The 21,711-nt window shown below is 36.0% G+C and overlaps 1 protein-coding gene and 1 long non-coding RNA gene across 12 annotated transcripts in view; one reads left to right on the top strand and one right to left on the bottom strand.

Annotated features, from left to right (window-relative positions):
* Nucleotides 1–21,711, bottom strand: part of LOC106870292 (large neutral amino acids transporter small subunit 2) — a 280,148-nt gene that overhangs the window by 185,984 nt on the left and 72,453 nt on the right. For 8 of the 10 annotated variants that reach the window (XM_052970797.2, XM_052970799.2, XM_052970805.2 and 5 more), the window contains 2 exons: nucleotides 11,078–11,111; nucleotides 10,116–10,677 (listed from right to left, as the gene is read on the bottom strand). In XM_052970797.2, the coding sequence (XP_052826757.1) occupies nucleotides 10,116–10,635 (520 nt within the window). In that variant the 5' untranslated portion in view covers nucleotides 10,636–10,677; nucleotides 11,078–11,111. The remainder of the gene's footprint in view (nucleotides 1–10,115; nucleotides 10,678–11,077; nucleotides 11,112–21,711) is intronic. The other 2 variants (XM_052970761.2, XM_052970818.2) reach the window with 1 other exon arrangement.
* LOC149137738 (uncharacterized) lies at nucleotides 2,302–16,444 on the top strand. Of its 2 annotated transcripts, none has more exons than XR_016243472.1 (2): nucleotides 2,302–2,689; nucleotides 15,401–16,444. It is a non-coding gene; the product is annotated as an uncharacterized LOC149137738 (long non-coding RNA). The 2 variants fall into 2 exon arrangements; XR_016243471.1 differs by lacking the exon at nucleotides 2,302–2,689 and adding an exon at nucleotides 10,669–11,120.

Here is a 21,711-nt window from a genome sequence, read left to right as displayed (position 1 = left end):
CGGGATCGTGAAACTAAGTAACAGCTTTTGTTATATTTCTGCTACTTTTAAATAAAGCATATTACTCTACCTCTGGTATTTGAGTACTCTTTTCTCCACCTTGTTTCACATTTATGTGCTTACTCCGGTATATATATATATATATATATATATATATATATATATATATATATGTAATGCAGTTCTTTCAGTTTCCTTCAACCAAATCCACTCAGAAGACTTTGGTCAGCCCCAGGACATAGTTGAGAACACCTGCCTAAAGTGCTACACAGTGGAACTGAACCCAGAACCATGTGGTTGGGAAGCAAGCTTCAAACCACACAGCCACGCCTGCGCCTATAGCAATATAATATTTCCCCAATATATATATATATATATATATATATATACACACACACACACACACACAGAAAGAGAGACATTTATATGTGCGTGTGAGTATCTATGGCCGTGTGTCGATGTTGTTTATCCTCCCCCACTGACGACTGGTGCTGGTTTGTTTACGTCCCCGCAAAAGGGACCAATAGAATTAAGTACCAGACGTTAAAAAAAAAGTACTGTGGTGGGGGCGATCTGTTCAACTTGGCCCTTCAGGACGGTGTCGCGGCACGATAGCAGTCGAATGACTGGAAGAAAAAAATAAAACGCGTGGTGTGTGAATGTGTGTGCACGAGTGTCCGTGCGGGCATGTATATGTCGGTTGTCCCTATATATATATATATATATATATCATAAGTAACCATCCTAGGGCTATAATAGAAAATCTAGTAAAAAATATATCTTTAAGACTCTCCAAACTATCTGCTAACAATAGGGTATTTAATAATGAAGCTAATTTCTATAATGCAGCACTAAATAAGGCAGGATATAAAGAAAGGGTCTCCTATATTGAAAATGGTAGCAAAGGAATTGAAACAACTGACAACAACAACAATAATAATAATAATAATAATAATAATAATAATAGGAATAAACACAAAGTAAATAAACTAAATAAACCAAAGTACCCTCATAAAAACAACATAGGTAACTTAAAATTCTTTAAAAACAATATTAATAACCATGAGGATAATAATAAGGATAATAAAATCTGGCTCATAATCCCATTTGGGAGAAATATCAGGAGTAATCTGATAGCTAAGTTTAGAGAAGTGATAGGTAGACACTTCCCAAGGAGCTCACACTATGGTAAGATTATCAACACACATATAATCAGATTTGGATTTTCAAATACTAGGAACATAGCACAGATAATAGCAGCACATAACATTAAAATACTTGAGTCTAGGGAAACAGGTAGGAATGAGAATTTGAATAATAATATAAATGGCAGTAATAATAATAATAATAATAATAATAATAGTGAGAATGATAACAACGATGGTAATAATAATAATAATAATGATAATAATGGTGATAATGATAGTAGTAGTAATAATAATAATAATAATAATAATGGAGGTTCATTTATTAATAATAGGAGTAAGAGCATAATCACAGTAAAAGAGGTAAACCCTAGGAGAATAAAATTTGAAGGACCTAATGCGAAAGTCAAAAATATAATATATCAATGCAAAGTAAAGACTCAAACAGATACCATGACATACTTGGGGTGCACTTCAGGACAGGTATGCCGTAGAATTTCTAACCATTTCTCATGCTTTAGAGATAGGAAGAAAATGGCTAGCACTAGTCTTAGCAAATACATCTGGGGTCTTAAGGAAAGTAATAAACAGTATTCATTAGAATGGTCTATAATAGCTAGATCAATGCCATATGAGAGAGGAAGAAAGTATTGTTCGCTCTGTACGGTGGAACTATACCACATACTCTTCTCTAAGGATAAATTGATCAATAAAGTAAAGAATAATGCTCTGAAATGTACGCATATCATAAGAAGTACATTTCGTTGGTATAAATGATCTCAAGATGTGATGAAGTACAGCATGATGTCTCATGTATGTTTATGTATGTGCAATTATGCATATATGGATGAGTGCATATAAGTGTGTGTGTGTGTGTGTGTATATATATATATATGTATATGTATGTGTGTGTGCATGTGTATGTATATATGTATGTGTGTTGTATTTGTATGTATGTGTGTATATGTATGTATATATATATATATATATATATATATATATGTATATATATATATAGATATATATATATGTATGTGTATGTGTGTGTGTACGTATATGTGTATACATATGTATATGTGTGTGTGTATGTATATATGGATAGGTATACGGGTAAAGTGTATGTATGCATATGTATACGGGTAATATAGTATAGTAAAGAGAAATAAACAAAATAATTAATTAATCTAGTGGAAATCCACAGGAGAGCAATAAAAATAGAAAATTAAGGAGTTATCTCCCCTATAATAACACAGACGAAAGCTAACGAGATCCTAAAGACCTAATAGTAGTTATGTATGTGTTTTTTCGTGTTTTGTTCGAAAGGTAACCACTCCTGAAGAAGTGCCAAACGTCTAAATCCAATGGACCAGTCACTGGATAAGTTTGGCACAGAAATGTTAACATAGAGTGGTGAATAAATCGATATATCGAATTTGAAGTCTCTGTCTCTTTTGAATATGAAAATTTAAAAGTTTAAAAACCTTATGATATAAATATAAACTGTGAGAACGACCCTTAAGGAATCTAATTAATGATCTCCTAAGGTAAGTTCTTATGCTATATTGGTAACGGTTGCTACATCGTCTGGGAAAATTATTATATATATATATATATATATATATATATATATATATATATATACACACACACACACACACACACATATATATATATAGGGACAACCAACGAAGGGATATACTCTTTATGTTGCATGTCTCGTTTCTTTTTTTTTTTTTTTCGTTGTTCGAAAAAAGTTCGCGTTTATTTTCGTTTCTCATTGTGTTTAACGTTTTTTTTTTATGTCCTGTACCCATATATGCATGTATGTATACATATAGATGTAGGTATGTACATATATGTATGGATATATGCATATATTTATATATAATTTATGTATATACATATATAAACAACCCTTTTTTTATGCTAGGTCAGTGTAAACAAACACACGCATCAAGAGAGTGTCACGACAGGTCAAGCACATGTTCCATCTTCGAAATTCCATCCACTTTCATCGACATTAGATTCCATACGCTTGATTTTTCAAACAAATCTACAGTTGTGTAGAGATTTATAGACATCTGTGAGACGTCTATAAATGATGACTCCTGTTGAGTTTCGTAAAACAACAGATGTGTACTTTGTCCGCTTCTTCGCGCTAAAAACAAAATTTCGAGTTATTGCATCAGAAATAAAATCTAACAAATATTCATCACGACAGGATACTCAGGAGGTGACGGAAAACAAAAATTTAATTATACATTATATAGTATTGTATGTACGTGTGTGGGAGTAATTACTTTTGTATATATAATATATATAATATATTTTAGTTAGGTTTCAAATTTTGGCACAAGGCCAGCAATTTAGGTGGGGTGTAAGTCAATTATATCGACCCCAGTCTTCAGCTGGTACAGATTTTTATCGACCTCGAAAGGAAAGATAAAATTGACCTCGAAATTTAAACTCAGAACATATATATATATATAAATATTCTTTGTATTATTACATTATTGAACGCACACGTCCTTTTTTGCAAGTAAGTCTACTATTATTCTGACGTGACTATCTTTCTATCTATCTGTCTATCTATCTATCTATCTATCTATCTTTCTATCTATTTATCTATCTGTCTTCCTCCATCTTTCTATCTATACCTCTGTCCTGGCCTCTACTTCACTACTATACCCTTCTGTCCCTTCCTCCTTGTTCCACTTCCTCCCTCCACCATCCTCTCTATCTATTTATCTATCTGTCTTCCTCTATCTTCCTATCTACACCTCTGTCCTGGCCTCTACTTCACTGCTTCTGTCCCTTCCTCCACTTCCTCCCTCCACCATCCTCTCTGCTCTCGTGTGACCTGTGGTCAACTTTCTTTTCACTCCAGCCGCTGTGAAGGCAAGACGAACTACTAGCGTTCTACCTCAGATTTGCGTTTGGCCGTACGGCTTTTGAATGTTGTTTTCACTGTCCATTTTTTCCTGTCTTCGTTTGTGTTTGCCACCTTCTAATCCTCTGTGTAGTGGGTTGATCCACTACTCAGGAAGAGACTATTCTAGAGTACGTTCGGTCTTGTCTTCGAAACGTCTAGATAGAATAGAGACAGCTGATGAAGGGATATTCCAAGTGGCTTTCCGTTTTCCTATGTGTTCGTTCCGTTGTCTGTAGTTTATTGTTCTAACGTCCTGTACCCTGATATGCATGTATATACACATGTAGATGTAAGTATGTACATATATGTGTGTATACATGTATATATATTCTTTGTATTATATATATATATATATATATAACCATATATATATATATAACCATATATATACACACACACTTTACTTCACACAAGGACACATATGGAGACACACGTTCACGCATGGAGATGCACATCCATATATAGAAACACGGTATATAGTTGCAAAATACATACATACACTCAGACATACACACACACATACATATACAAACACACACACACATACATAAAACACACAAACACATGAATATGTAGAATACATACATACATACATACATGTGTAGGCACACAATCATACTAACCCACAAATGCGCACAAACAAAAAGGAACGCAGTGTGAATAATGGACAGAGTCAAAACTATTGAAAAGGTTGCAAGACGCAACCTTTTAGAAAATTTTAGAAAAATAAAAAAGAAATAAGTGGAAATTTTGCCAGTGAGTGTGTTAAATTTTCAAGCACTAAAAGAGAATGATTCTCCCCAGACACAACAGAATATGCTTCAACACACGAACTCACATAAAGTTTCCCTCACAAATCCACTCACAAGGCTATAGTAAAAGACACTTGCTCAAGGTGCCCCGCAGTGGGACTGAACCTAAGACCAAGCAGTCAGGAAGCAAGTCTCTTAACCACACAGCCACATCTGTGCATATCCACACAGCCACACTGCATCTAATATATATACAGATCTACAAAAACAAGCATGTACATGTAACACCTTTTTATAATGATACAAGGTTGACAGCCAACAAGAATTAGTATCACTACAGCTCGAGTTATGCAAACCATGAACTCTGCCAGTTGAATTCTGAAGCTGCTACAATTATTCTCAAAGAGTCTAATTTCATACCATGACATATATAACCAGGGCTATGAAGTCAAAACAAAAAACTTCAACTCTGACTCCTGTACTATTGGCACCTTCAACACCGACTCCTCTTTATGTATTTAAGTGATTGTGGTCAACATATCTCATAAAGCATATGCATACACTTGTACTTTGAACAGGCCTATATGTTATAACTGGTTTATACTAAAGAATAAAGATGTCGGAGTCAGTATAGTTTTACCGACTCCGACTACCCCTTAATTGTTTCTGACTCCGACTTGACCACTCTGACTCCAACTCCACAGCCCTGTATATAACCATAAAAAAATGATGGTATCTATTTGTCTCTCCTTTCAGTCATTGCTTGCTATGTATAACCTTGTTCAATTTGTTTTTTTCTCCCCTTGTGTTGCATTTCACCTCATTTCACTTATTTTCCCTCCAAGCCTTGCTTCTGTTTCTTCTTGCTGATATACAGAATTTTTCTTCTCACCAATTATTATCATGTACTGACTGCTTCTTGTGATAATCTTCATCATTTTGCAGCTCAAAGTCGATCAGCTTCTGTGTGGTTAAAGATTTCTTTGTCTGTTTGACTTTCAGTTATTTGTTATACATCTGCCCCCACCCTCCTTTTATTTCCTAATATCTTCCACCTCCTCACATGAATTTCAATCTATTTATCTATCTATCTATCCATCCATCTTCTTCTAACTTTCCTCTCTTGCACTAGCTCTTCTATTCTTACTCTTTCTTCCAACCCTCCCTATATTTAACTGTCTGCTCACCTGACTACTTGTCTCACAAGAATTCTTGCACCTGCCTGGTGGGTAGCTCATCTATCTCTGTCCCTCCACCTCTACCACCTTTCATCTCTCTTAACAGGCACTGCTTTATCTTTCTACATTTCTACAGAATGACAGAAAGACCAGTGACCAAAAAAAAACGGTATATGTGACCAAGTTCAATATAATAATTAAAACTTTGTTGTCTATCCCTCTATCTATCTATCATTGAACCAATGTACGTGTGATTGTGATTATTATTGACATAATGACCCTCCCAAGACACATCTATCTATCTATATATATATATATTAAAAACATAGGGTAAAAAATCATATATTAATTAATATCGATTTATTACCAGGAAGCTAGCACATTTAATTAGCGCGCCAAAACGAAGACTTTTGAATTTTACCATTAAGCTGTAATTAACAGAGCCACATACACGTTCACCTATGACAGTGGGCAACTTTGTATAGGGTTCTGAGGATTATGGTTACATTACAATCAGGCTGAAGAGAAACAGACATTCGGTAAGAGTGGTAATTTCGAAACTAGTTCCTGTTTAATAATGATTTTTTCGGTAATTTTAAATGTCTTGCCCGCTTATGCTTTGGTATTCCACTGAATTTCGTTTCGAGAATAATTTAGGTCTTAGTAGACACAAGATGTGATCTATTTCTAGCACATTAAGTGTCCACGTGAGTGGTCAACGTTATATATAATATATATATATATATATATATATATATATATATATATATATATATCACCATTTTTACATCTATTTTCCATACTTGAATAAGTTAGGTAGGTCTTCTACAGCATCTAGCTATTTATTGTGACACTTTGTCATCTCCTTCATGAGGTTCAGCCTTCTAAGATCACCCTTCATCACTTCTTCCTATAACCTCCTTGTTTCTTTTCTATTACTCCCCAGTAGGTTTCTTACATCTGAATTGCTTGGCACTTTTTTGACGCAGATGCTATGTTCCATACACATCACATGTCTGTAACAGCTTAGTCTTGCATTCATTTGAAGTCCATTGTTCATGTATACTAATATTACACCTAGTAGATGATTGTCTCATTTATTTCTACCCTTCAAATATCTTTGGCATTTAGTACAAATTTATTGCTACCATGCAGCATAGCACTTCATACACAATCTACTCTTCACACAGAACAGGTAAGAGCTCAATAAACTTTTTCCAGCCAGTTCTTACTCTGGCTGCCATGCTTCAGCATATTCGTATCCACTACTTATTTGGTCACCTTAGTAATGGATGGTATCAACAACTTCAAGGGAGTTCCCTTCTTCAGACACTGAGTAAATTTCTTGCTAACTTTTTCAGCACATTTACTTGTACAAAGTCGTTTTTCTTTGTTAGCCTATTTCTGATCCCACTGCATTTTTGTACACTTGTAGCTTACATTTAGTACACCATATGGCATTCCTAAATACTCATTTTCTGCACATTGTGCATGGCTAATGTTGTGAATGGCAGTAGAATCCTGACTTCTTTCTTAACTAAAACTTTTGCCTTTGAAGATTTTCTGCAACTCTTTTGTTAAACTTTTGTTGAAATACATTAACTTTTTTCCAAATAGATTTTAAAATGATAAAGAATTTAGTAAAATAGCTTTGTCACTGTTAAGCTAGTATCTGAAACAAATCAACATGAAATCTTGAGAAAGATTTAAAACAGGAAATCTGTCATAAAACAGGGGTGGTCTCAGGCAGATTAGTATCAAAAGGGTTAAAATACCCTGATTCTAGTTTTTGCTTCCATATTTAGAATTTGTGTCATTCATTCTTCTACTGATTCAAATGTAAAAACAAGATCATTGCCATACAAAGTACCTATGAACTGCCAGTGTTGAGCTACTCAAATGGACTGGAGAACTATAATAAATAAGAAGAGGCTGAGAACAAGTGTAAATGGGCAACTGTCTGCATGCTAAATATCTTACAAAATGTTGACTTTCACTTTGTTGTTAGAAATTTTATAAATGGTTTGTATGGCTCACACTACCGATTTATCAATATATAGTTTTCTTAATATAGTATCAGAATATAGAATCCTGTCAAAAGCTTTCTCCAGATCAAAAAATGAACATAAACCTGAAGTACATCATCATCGTTGTTTTAATGTCCACTTTTTCATGTTTATATGGATCAAATGGAGTTTACTGAGACAGGTTTTCTGTGACCAGATGCCCTTCTTATAACCAAGGCATACCTGTTTCCAAGTAAGGTAATATTTCCCTGAGAACCGATATATTTTCATGGAAGAAGGAAATGAATGATACTCTTTGCATCATGATGACACTTGTTTACAACTCACATGAAGTCAAGGCAAGGAGGCAATGACACACACACACATATATATATTCACACACACACAACGATATATATATATATATATATATATATATATATATATATATATATCGTTGGCACCCTGTCGCTTACGACATCAAGGGTTCCAGTTGATCCAATCAACAGAACAGCCTGCTCGTGAAATTAACGTGCAAGTGGCTGAGCATTCCACAGACACGTGTACCCTTAACGTAGTTCTCGGGGATATTAAGCCTGACCTGCAATATAGGTACAACAGAAGCAGGAAGAAAGAGTAAGAGAAAGTTGTGGTGAAAGAGTACAGCAGGGTTCGCCACCATCCCCTGCTGGAGCTTTAGGTGTTTTCGCTCAATAAACTCACAACGCCTGGTCTAGGAATTGAAACCGCGATCCTATGACTGCGAGTCCGCTGCCCTAACCACTGGGCCATTGCGCCTCCACACACATATATATATATATATATCCACATGCACATGATCCACTCCTTTCAGTTTCCATCTACCACAGGTTTTGGTTAGCTTGGGGCATTCGTCTAAGGTGCCTGTCATACAGTGGGACTGAACCTGAAACTACGTGGTTGGGAAGCAAACTTCTTACCACACAACCATACCTGCGCCTAATTAAATTTCTTTCCTAATTAGTTGTGCTACAACTCTTTCTAATATATTCATAATTTGGTCCGTCAGTTTTATGCTTCTTTCTACAGCATCACCTTTGCCCTTATAGCAATTGATGATGATACTGCAGGACTGATTTAAAAGGAAGGTAAAAGGAGCAATTGCTCCAAGCACCCTTGACAAGAGGCCCCTTTCGTATCCCCGATGTATAACTGGGTCCCCCCACCTTCCTTGTATTAAAACTTTGTATGGCCAATTACAATTGCATGTAACAAAACACATGTGAATTTAGTGATTTGCTGTGTATTTTGATTTTACAAAAGTGAAGTTTCTCGGGACCCCACAGGATCTTAATCTAGCCCTTTTTGCAACACCAGTCACTGGGATTCATTCCACCACTGTTGACTACACTAGTAGCTGCGCGTCTTATTTTGTTGTATATTTTTCTCCTCTCAGCTGTGGTCAACAGATCCCTTTATTAATTTCATAACCAAGTTTACTGCTTCTTTTTAACGTATCTTTTTTGTCTTTGTAACCAAGGTGACCATGCGTATATCGATAAGGATGAAATGAAAGAGAGAGAGAGAGAGAGAGAGATAGCGAGAGAGAGAGAGACTCTAAAAAATACAACTGGGAGTGGAATAAGCAAGGTTCCAACCTGGCAGAAGGTGGCATGATCATGGAATAGCACGTTAGAGTCATAAAAGCTAAGAGCAAAATCTGAAAGAGGAGGTGAGAAAAGTAAACCTGAGTTATACTAACTGACAAAGAAGCGGAAATATATAGGTTTACCATATACATATGTTAAATAAAATGAGACAACAAAGCGAAGGCTGTGGGGAATTTTCGGAACATTTATAAAAAGAAAGTTAGTCTTACAGCTGTTTCTGGGATATTAGGGATATCCCTTCATCAGAGAGGATGTGAGATGGTCACATAGAGGGAAATAATAGAGTTCAATATAAGGAGTTATTTTGGAATATATATATATATATATATATATATATATATATATATATATATATATATATATATATATATATTCTTATGTACACACGTGTATATTTTGATTGGCATATAAATAATATAAAACGAAAATATAACAGCAGAAAATGTTACTTACCTACACACGTTGCGCCCAATACAGTCACAGCAATTTTCGGAGGACCGCAATCGGGAAATAATGGATTCAGTATATAACTGGCAAAAGTAAATGCTGTGATAGCATTACCAGTCGGTATAATGATAACGTTTGCAACCCAAAGATAAAGGAAAGCCGGCAGTCCTCCGTAGATTTCTTTGATGTAAGCGTAATCGGCTCCGGAGTCGGGAATACACGTGCCTAGTTCTGCATAGCACATGGCTCCAACCAATGCCATCATACCGCACATTGTCCATACTATAACAGATAAACCAGGCGAACCGGCTTCGAGTAATACACCTTTCGGTGAAACGAAGATGCCGGAGCCAACAACAATTCCAATAATGAAGGTACAGCCATGGAGAAGTCCAAGTTCTTTCTTTAGTTTAATCGGTTCCGAAGAATCATTGTCTCCATCGCTTCCGTCTGCTTGACCAAAACCAGCAACAGCTCCGCCACCGCTGTAACCATTGATAGCGGTGACTGGCTTTCCGTTTATCATTCTTAACCTCCGATCGTAGTAAAATCCGTATACGTGTCGCAACTGTAGTAAAACAAATGGGTGATAAAGCAGTCGTATGTCGAAGGAATAAAAGGTTTATTAAGAGAGAGAGAAATGCATGTTAAACAAAATAAAACCATCGTCTGTAGCTGCTATGTCCCTAACACATTAGGAATGAAGTAGCAGTAGTAGTAAATAGTTGTGGCATGCTGTTGATCGTGTTGAAAAAGAAGCAGGAAGAGATAGAGAAGAGAGTAAAACTGAATAAGAGAGGGTTTTAAAAAGTAAATAGACAAAGCTGGGAGGCGAAGCATTTGTAGGAGTCTATAAGAAAGACGCGGGAGAAGTTATTGTCGAATACCAAACTATTTCGCTTTTAGCTTTCCAAAACAAAGAATATGTTAATGTAAATATGTAAATCAAAATGAAAAAGAAAATTTACCTGAAAACTTCGATCAACTTTTTTTTTTCAGCTCCTAGAAAGAGTGAGTAAAATATAAAATAATTGTTCCAACATCGATACATGTTTGGCGCGCAAGCAGTAATTAAACGTAAACGTTTAACTTAATATATTGCGGTAATGTATTTACTTATATTGCTCTATGGATTTTATCATACTTTTATTTGCCACAATACTAACGGCAAGGGAACATCACAAGGATAAATTACAAAAATCATAGGGGGTTTGCGCAGAATCGATTGCGGAAAAAATGTAAGTACTACGTTTAACCCGAATGAAATCCATTCAGAGCCAAACAATGTACCTCAGGGCGAAATTCTGCTTTAAGCGCACCATATAACCCCTCGTAACTTATTCATTCTTTGTAATTTTTAGAAAATGCTTGCGATTTTGTATTCTACTAACAGGAATTCACACAGAAAAAAAGACAATGTTTCGTTTACCATAAATGAAACATTGCTAAATAAAATTTAGCAATGCTCGCTAAATAGCCCTTAAATCACACACCAAAAAGTTTTGGTGAAGCGCAAAATCGTATGAATTTCTGTGTGTAGAACACAAATACGCAAAAATTTTCTGAAAATTCCAAGAAAAAAAAAAAAAAATCTAGAATTGCTGTCTTCCGAGGGCAAATGTTTTCAAGTTATGTTCTCAGACTAACATGTAAATACAAAGAGTGACCCGTTCATTCGGGCCGAAGTCCCATGAGAAAGGAAATGGAAATGCAAGCATATGGCCAAAACGTGGGGAAAAAAAACAGAAAATTAGAATCGCGGTTTCTGTTGTATGAAAACAGAATATTAAAAACATTGAATTAAGGAAATTATTATCCCTTTCCTTTCCCATCAGTCTTCTTTTTTCAGTTCCGACAAATACAGAGTGAAAAGTAAAACAATAAAAGTGGATTTTATTACGATTAGATGTTGTGGTCCCATCCTGCATACAGAAAACAGTAATGTATAATGGAAACATTCATGCCACTCACGCGTTTTACCGGTGTAATTTTGTATATAATTCCTGATATTAAATTTCACTTGCAAGCTAACAAAACCTTGTAAGCCATAGAAGTAAGGCAAGGCTTCAGTGGCGGACCGGGGTTTGCGGGGTCGAAGCTGAACCCAGTTCCCGTCCCATTGTGTTGTTTTATCCGATTTATGTCGTAAATTTTTATTATATCATCATTTTAATATAATAATCATCCGTGACCCCACAGTTTATTGTCCTCCTCTGTGTTGGCCTCTGGTAGGCAATAAAGAATTTAAGCTAACAAAACCTTTTGTCGAGTGTACAGGTAGATGTGGTGTTGCCTCTCGCAGTGAGTTGTACCTACTCTTAGCTATTGATACTGGGCTATTCAGGTCTTAGATACAGGGAACATTCATAGCTTTTTACGACATAAATATTTTGGGCTTGTTGGCAGATATAAACCAATGGCCTTTCAGTTTAACTTGGAAACCTTGTTTTGTTTTGTTCTTGATTTTTTATTTTATTTGTATTAAATTTTTTTCTGGTAATAAAATCGACAGAATCTACCTCCAGGTTAAAGGTTTTAATTGTATTAGTGATCTTTGAAGGCTGCAAAAGTATCGCTTTTTCTGATTAAATCTAATATCACATTTGTAACTGTAGAATGAATGAGTCTACAGGTTCGGATGAAATTCTTCCCCCTCTCGAGCCACATATTTGCTTACATTATTCACATACATGCAGGGCCGACCCTAGGGCAAGCTGAACTTTGGTGCCCTTACAGGTATAATTTTTTAAAACTTTCACAAGCAGAGAAACTGAAAATGTAGACTAATGAGCACATGGTACTATCAAACTAATTTATGAGCGCATAACAAGTGATGGGCGATAAGATAAGGTCACTTGGGTAAGGAATGACCATGCTTGTTCTTGTTTTTACCACGGCTGCTTCTGCGTAGTTATTTGTGTTGTTGTTTACTTTGTAAAATAGTTAGGGGAGAGGGTTGCTAGCACATCATCGTTTACCCACATTTTTCCCATCCACATCTTTACCATTTGAAGCCCTAACATGTACATACAGGCGCAAATTAGACAAATGAGAACCCCTTTGTCATAAAACTATTTACACACATGAATATTATTTTGAAGTCATATCAAAAGAAAAGATATTTAGTCGGACTTAAGAAGCACTAACAAGTTGGAATTTCTCCGTTTTCGCAAGGATTTTCAGATTTTTTTTTTTTCACGGTGCCCTTGGAAATGCTCTGTGCTATCTTTTTAGCAAAAAAAGAATTCCGAAGAATTATGGGTCCCCCCTCCCCATCTTCCCCTCTCTGGACCATTTTGGTCGGTTTTGTGAACACTATGCACTTAAAAACTACAAGAAAAGTCATTTTAGTTACACAAAAAAAAGGAGAGAAATATTTTCAGACGAAAGGGTTGTGATTTAAGGGAGATTTGGCTGTTGTTTCTAGCATATCCCATGGCCGGTAAGGTTTAGGATTGATAAAAATGAAAAATCTTCAAAATGAATTTTTTAATAGCTTAAATGAGTTTATGCTATTAATGATAAAATATTGAAAACCATCAATACTTGTCCAAGTGAGAGAGAAAGGAGGAAGGTGGTCATGAGATATGCTTGAAACAATAGCCAAATTTCTCTTTAATCACACACTTTTGCATCTGGAAATAGTTACTTTTTTTTTCTTTTTTTTTTTACCAAAAAGGCTTCTCTTATAGTTTTCAAGTGCGTAGTGCCCAACAAAATCATTGTACTCAGTGCCCACAAAATCGGTCTGAGAGAGGGGTAAAGACAAAAAAACATTTTTCAGAATTTTTTTTTTTTTTTTTTTGCTAAAATGCCCAGAGCATTTTCAAAGGCACCATGGAAAAAAAATTTGGAAAATCCCTGTCAAAACGGAGAAATTCCAACTTGTTGGTGCTTCCTAAGTCCAACATCTGCTGATATTCACTTGTATTTGATTTAGGCACATCCATTAAAGTGTCCGGAAAAACAAATCCAAGATCACAGAGTTTTGCCACATGAAAAACTAATGAAAAATTAATTAAAACTAAGGAATACCAATGAAAAAAATAATGAAAGGGTAATGAAAACTAATGAAAGAGTAATGAAAACTAATGAAAGATTAATGAAAAGCTAATCAAAGACTAAAGAGAAGCTGTTGAAAAACAAACTAATGAAAAAAAAAAAAAATCTGATGAAAGACTAATGAAAAATTAATGAAAAGCTAATGAAAAACTAATGAAAAGACTGATAATGAAGACCGTCCAAGTTGATTTCTTTCTAAATCTAGGATTTAAAATGTGAATTATGAATTATTGTCATCATAATTGAAATTGACAGGGACAGAAGATTCTTTTTTATTCTTTTACTTGTTTCAGTCATTTGACTGCGGCCATGCTGGAGCACCACCTTTAGTCAAATGAATCGATCCCCAGGACTTATTCTTTGTAAGCCTTGTATTTATTCTATCGGTCTCTTTTGCCGATTCACTAAGTTACAGGGATGTAAACGCACAAACATACACACACATGCACACACACACACACACACACACCCATATATATATGGGCTTCTTTCAGTTTCTGTCCACCAAATTCACTCAAGGCTTTGGTTGGCCAAAGGTGTCACGCAGTGGGACTGAACTCGGAACTATGTGGTTGGGAAGGCAAGCTTCTTACCACACAGCCACTCCTGTACTTATCTCTTTGATGTCTCATTCAGTTCATTCCTAATCTAAGTTAAAATATTTCTGGGGATGACTTGCTTGTTCATCCTCACAGGTGGCAATACAGTGATGATGATGAGAGTCCCATACCTAGGTGGGATAAAGGTTATCAACGAAAGTTTAGTTTCCATATATCAGCTTGATGGCATTCACCCTTTAATATACATCATCATCATCATCATTGCTTTAACCCTTTCGGTCTGGCTGGTACATAATTGTACCAGTCAAAAATTTTTACAACCCAAATCTTTAAAATTCCTATTCTATGTGATGCAGTATAGTACCACTCCAGTTTTTCTGGTGTGTAGCACCAAGACATATAATCGGAGTGTATAACACTATAATGACAGCTCAAATGGCTCACATACATACAGAACCCCACCATTACTGACTTAAGAAAAAATTCCAGGTTGAAAAGGTTAACATTCATACAGGGGTTAGGGCAAAATAATGGAAACACTTAACATCACAGCATCATAATTTTGAAATATCTATAAAACCGTCAGAAGCTTGTTTATTTTTATGTTTTTTTTAAATTTATCATTAGTGTTCCTTAATATGTTTTGCTAAAGTTGCTGTTTCTTTTCAGATACTATCAGAAAAAGGTAATTAAAATTCATTAAAATGACAGATCTTTCGGACTTTCAAAGAAGTGAAATTGTTGGTGCTCGTATGGCAGGTGCTTGTCTCAAAAGTATTGACAGCCTTTGAGAAAGAGGGAAGAACATCCTTGTAGAAACAAAACTCTGGAAGAAAACCAAAACTTTCAGATAGGGACCGTCAGACTTTTATGCGAATTGTTAGAAAGGATCACAAAAGAACAGCTCCCAGAATTACTGCAGAGCTTAATGACCACCTTGAGAACCCAGTTTCCACAAAAACTGTTCGCCGGGAGTTGCACAAAGCCAGATTTCACAGGAGGGCTGCAATCAGAAAACCACTACTTTCAAAAACAAACGTTGCAAAGCGTTTAGTGTGGAGTAAAAACCTACAGAATTGGTCCCTAGAGCAGTGGAAGAATGTTATTTTCTCGGACGAGTCATCCTTTATCTTATTTCCAACCACCAGCCAAGTATACATGTGGAGACAGCCAAAAGAAGCATTTGACCCAGACTGCCTTCTTCTAACTGTTAAACATGGAGGAGGATCTGCAATGATCTAGGGGGCTATATCTTGGAAATCCACCAGCCCAATGGTTTCCTTTCATGGCAGAATTAATAGTCAAGACTATTTAAGCATTTTATCTGATCAAATTCATCCTATGTTTGCAGAGCTGTTTCCAGACGGAAATGCAATCTTTCAGGATGATAATGCACCAATTAACACAGCTAAAGTTGTTACTGAATGGCACGAGGAACATTCTAGTGAAGTTGAACATCTTATCTGGCCACCACAGTCCCCAGATCTCAATATTATTGAACATTTATGCTACATTTTAGAAAAACAAGTCAGGCGTCGATATCCTCCACCATCATCACTACAAGAACTGGAGACTGTTTTAGCTGAAGAATGGATAAAAATTCCTTTGAAAACAATTCAAACTTTGTACAAGTCCATACCTCATAGAATTCAAGCTGTAATTACTGCCTAAGGTGGTCCTACCCCATATTAAAATAAATTTGTTTGAAATTTTCAGGTGTTTCCATTATTTTGTCCAACCCCTCTATGTGTGTGTGTGTATATATATATATATATATATATATATATATATATATATATATATATATATATATATATATATCATCATCATTATCATTTTTCGTATGTGTATTTCAAAATAAATGGAAGTGGAGAGACAAGTTACTGAAGAGATTGCAAGAGTGCAATGAAATTATTTAACAAAAATCTATATACTGTTTGTAAATTAATAAAGAACTAAACCAGTGTGTGTGTTTATTACCGGCATAATGCCTCTCCCAAGGTTTAATTGTATCATTATCATTGTTTAACATCCGTTTTCCATACTGGCATGGGTTGGACGATTTGACTGAGATCTGGAGAGCCAGCGGCTGTACCAGGCTCCAATCTGATCTGGCAATGTTTCTACAGCTGGATGCCCTTCCGAACACCAACCACTCCAAGAGTGTAGTGGGTGCTTTTTATGTGTTACTGGCACAGGAGCCAGTCAGGCGGGCCTGGCATCAACCACGTTCGGATGGTGCTTTTTATGTGCCACCGGCACAAGAGCCAGTCAGGGCGTACTGGTATCAGCTACGATCGGTTGGTGCTTTTTACATGCCATTGGCATGGGATCCAGTCAGGCAGACCTGGCACCGACCATTATCGGATGATGCTTTTTACATGCCAACGGCACAGGAGCCAGTCGGGGTACTGGCCACAGTTTTACTTGACTCAACAGGTCTTCTCAAGCATATCATATCACCCGACACATCAGGGGTATTCTTAACAGGGCCAGACATGCATGGCTGCGATTTCACTTTAGTTGCCAGGTCTTCTCAATCACAGCATATCTCCAAAGGCCCAATGTTCAAAGGTCGTGTTTCACCATCTCATCCCATGTCTTCCTGGGTCTACCTCTTCCACAGGTTCCTCCTACAGTTAGGGAGTGGCACTTCCTCACACAGCTGTCTTCGTTCATATGTAACACATGACCATATCTGTGCAGACGCCTCTCTTGCATATCACATTTGATGCTTATGCCCAACTTTTCTCTCAGAGTACTTACGCTCTGTCATGTATGTACACTGACATAAACTCTTCCAGCGGATCATATTAGCTTCATTTCTTTTAAGCCTACGCATGTCCTCAGTATTCATGGCAGTTTCACTGCCGTGTAGCATGGCAGTTCACACACATGCATCATACAGTCTACCTTTCACCCTAAGCGAGAGGCCCCTAGTTGCCAGCAGAGGTAGGAGCTCCCTGAACTTTGTCTAGGCTATTCTTATTCTAGTCACTACACTCTCAGAGCAGCTATCCCCATTACAGACTTGGTCGCCTCGGTAGCGGAAACTATTGACTACTTTTAGTTTCTCCCCCTGGCATGTGATTGAATCTGTTTTCTGTAATTCTTCAGTGTTTATTGCCCCAGTGCATCTGTCACACACAAAAACTATTTTCCCAATTAACCTTTCTTTGATATTGCTGCACCTTTTATGTGTCCATAGCTTACACTGGGTACATTGTATGGAGTTTCTACCCATGCCTTTTCTACAGATCGAGCAGGGCCATCTACCTGAAGGGGGTTGTGATTTTACAGCCTTCCTACTTACTAAGACTTTGGTTTTTGCTAGGTTAACCCTAAAGCCCTTCAATTCTAGACCTTGCTTCCACACCATAAACTTTGTCTCTTTTCTGGCTGTGACTCAGCTATTAGAGCAAGGTCATCAGCATTGAGGAGCTCCTAGGGGCAGCCTGTCTTGAATTCCTCTGCTATTGCCTGGAGGACTATAATGAATAAGAGGGGGCTGAGGGCTGTTTTCTACTATAGCCTCAGGCCGACCAAAGCCTTGTGAGTGGATTTAGTAGACAGAAACTGAAAGAAGCCCATCATATATATATATATGTATGTGCATATGTTTGTGTTTGTCCCCACAACATTGCTTGACAACCAATGCTAGTGCATTTCATCCCCCCCTGGAAGTTAGTGGTTCGGCAAAAGAGCTAGTCGATTAGATCAACCCCAGTACGCATCTGGTACTTAATTTATCAACCCTGAAAGGATGTAAGGCAAAGTTGAACTCAGAATGTAAAGACAGGAAAGGATTCAAATAAATGAAAACCCAACATGTGTGTGTGTGTGTGTGTGAAAATTCTTGAAGCAAAGATCCTGAAGACCAGAAATCTAAAGAGAACTCTACACAAGTTAAATATTTATAAAGTGAATAGTTTAATTTACAGATTTAATATTTTCGTCAAGAAATAAGATATTCCACTTACACTAATTCATTTGCTAGCTCTCCTGAAACAAAATATTTTTTATCTCACACACTGACACAGACACACACACACACATATATATGTATAATATATATACATATTTAATATATACTGCTCTACATCTTAGAGTGTCCTTCTTTCGGATTTATGTTTTTTACAAACGATATATATATACATATATATAAACTTATGATTTAATATTTATGATTTTGCAATGCATTGACTGTGTACATTTAACATCCAACCTTTTTATGTTTTTGAACGGATTCAAACGATCTCACACGAATGTGCATTTTGTATTTTATATATTTATATTTATATATTTTATATAAATTTTTAGTATATTGAGGAAAATAATTTGTTTTGATTGTCAATATCTCAAAAGTTGCCTTTTCATTGAAGCCTATTTGAACTCAAAACATAAACGTTAACATTTCACCCAGCATGCTAACGTTTCTGCCAGCTCACTGCCGTTTATGTATTATATATTATATTATATATTCCATATGAGGGATTCTTTCCAAAAATATATTGAGGAAAATAATTTGTTTTGACTGTCAATATCTCAAAAGTTGCCTTTTCATTTCAGGCACAAGGCCTGAAATTTGGGGAGAGGGAGGCAGCTGATTAGATTGACCCCAGTATGCAACTGGTACTTAATTTATCAACCCCGAAAGGCAAAGTCAAACTCAGCAGAATTTGAACTCAGAACAGACGAAATACTGCTAAGCATTTTACCCAGAATGCTAACATTTCTGCCAGCTCGCTGTCGTTTATATATTATATATTATATATTATATTGTATATTCCGTATGAGGGATTCTTTCCAAAAATATATTGAGGAAAATAATTTGTTTTGATTGTCAATACCTCAAAAGTTGCCTTTTCATTGAAACCTATATTACTTTATATATATATATATATTGGTATGTATGCATTTTTATATGTGTACACAAATGGAGATGCGCAATGCGCAAGCACACATAAATACATACATATATACATCTACATTTATGTATATATTGAAAGAGATAGATTTATGGGTGTGCTTGTGTAATTTGTATAAAATGTATCTTTTTTTTATATTATGAAAAAGGCCTATTCTAACAACAAGAGAACTAATTTAGTTTTGCATTGTTTATGGACATCTCTGTACATTTAAATAGCTGTGTTGTTGACAATTATGATATGATAATTTTATGATAATTATGATAATTTTATGATAATTATGATAATTTTACCTTTAATTACTCAAACTTGGCTCCATAAAATACCTGTTGCTACTATTTTTGTAGTTGATTCAATATACTAATATTACGTTCATTCCTAGTCTAAAATATTCACTATACATTTATCTTTGTATATTTGTACAGTTTACTGAATGCATACATTAACATATAAAAATTGAAGAAAAGAACATAAGCTTGTACAAACAAATATGTCTACCACCTTGTTTGTTGTAAAATAGTTTTCACTGTCTGTATTTATAGAACACAATATAAACCTGTAGGAGACTTGCTGTACTGCACACCATCTCACGAATAATATATCTCAAAGAAACGGCGGAATTACAACAAGGATGCAGAAGATAGAGGGTAGCATACTATTAAGAAAAAACGCATCAACTTTGTCCTTCAGAATTCTTTGTAACAGTAAGAAATTCTCTAGAATCTATAGGAAATTGTAAAAATGAAAGTGACCCCTAATATTTGCAATATCTATTTACTGAATTTATGGTGGTGGTGAAGGTTGTGGTGAGGAAATTCTTCAATGCAGATTACTGCTTGAAGGTAAATGTGGACTCTTTTGAAAGTGACCCACAGAGAGCCATTGTTCTCCACTCATAAACTATAGGGTTAGTGAAATGACCTACAGAAACCGACAGAGGATATATGGTTACTTAATCTACTGAAAATAACAGCCAAATCATCAACATCCAAACACACATATCCAATCATCTCATTCTTATCTTAAATCTGCTAACACATACATATACATATACCCAGGCCTATTCCTGATATTTTTAGGAGGGGGTAGCCACAACAAGACACACACCAGGTATTCCATTCATTTCCTAGCACATTTTTTTTTTCTTGCTGTCTTTTTAGGAATATGGATTTACTAGGAGAGAATTCCCAGTCCCCTCACTCCTGCCCCTTTTAGTCGCCTCTCACACCATGCAAGGAATACAGCAACTGCATCCTACTGATATCCCCCACCCCAGTTGCAAGGGGTTGGTTGCTAGTTAACCCAGAGCTGGGACACTTACAGGTGCTGCCACTCCAAGCCAGAGTAAACCTGGGAACAATAGTGGCTAAGAGGTGGTTCCACACTCCTCATACCCTAAAACCAGAGTCCCAGGGTCCCGCTACCAGATGTAGTTTATAGTCATACCCAGACTTAACTAAAGCTTGCATGACAATGTACAAACTATGCTGCAGTTTCATACACAAGCTGCAATGTTATCTCATGCACCCAAGTCACATGATGTTTCAGATTTGATGTTCACTTGTGTAAAGGAATATATTAGGTGTGGCTGTGTAGTAAGAAGTTTGCTTCTCAACTACATGGTTTTTTCATGATCATAAGGTCATAGGTTCAATTCCTGGACCAGATAGTTTAATGTGTCCCTAACCAAAGCATTTCAATTCATGTTCCTCCAGTTTACTTACCAAAAATGAGTACTTAAGGAATGCTAGTGTACCCTTTTGTTTCTGTTGAAATACACTATTTTTGTTCCACTTAATTCTGAATATAATAAAGAATTTAGAAAATGATTTTGTTATTATTAAACTGGTGTTTGGAACATAAATTTTCATATAATTTTGAGAGGTTTTAATCTTCAAGGGTCAGCTAAAAAGTATTACATAAATTGACCAAGATACTCTCATGGAATCATCATCATCATCATCATCATCGTTTAATGTCTACTTTCCATGCTGGCCTGGGTTGGATGGCTTGACTGAGGACTGGCAAGCCATGAGGCTGCACCAGGCTCCA

This window comes from Octopus bimaculoides, chromosome 1 (genome assembly GCF_046866305.1).
Source record: "Octopus bimaculoides isolate indiv1 chromosome 1, ASM4686630v1, whole genome shotgun sequence".
NCBI lineage: Eukaryota > Metazoa > Mollusca > Cephalopoda > Octopoda > Octopodidae > Octopus > Octopus bimaculoides.
Note: the sequence above shows the minus strand (reverse complement) of the source record. Positions and strands in the feature narration are given on the sequence as shown.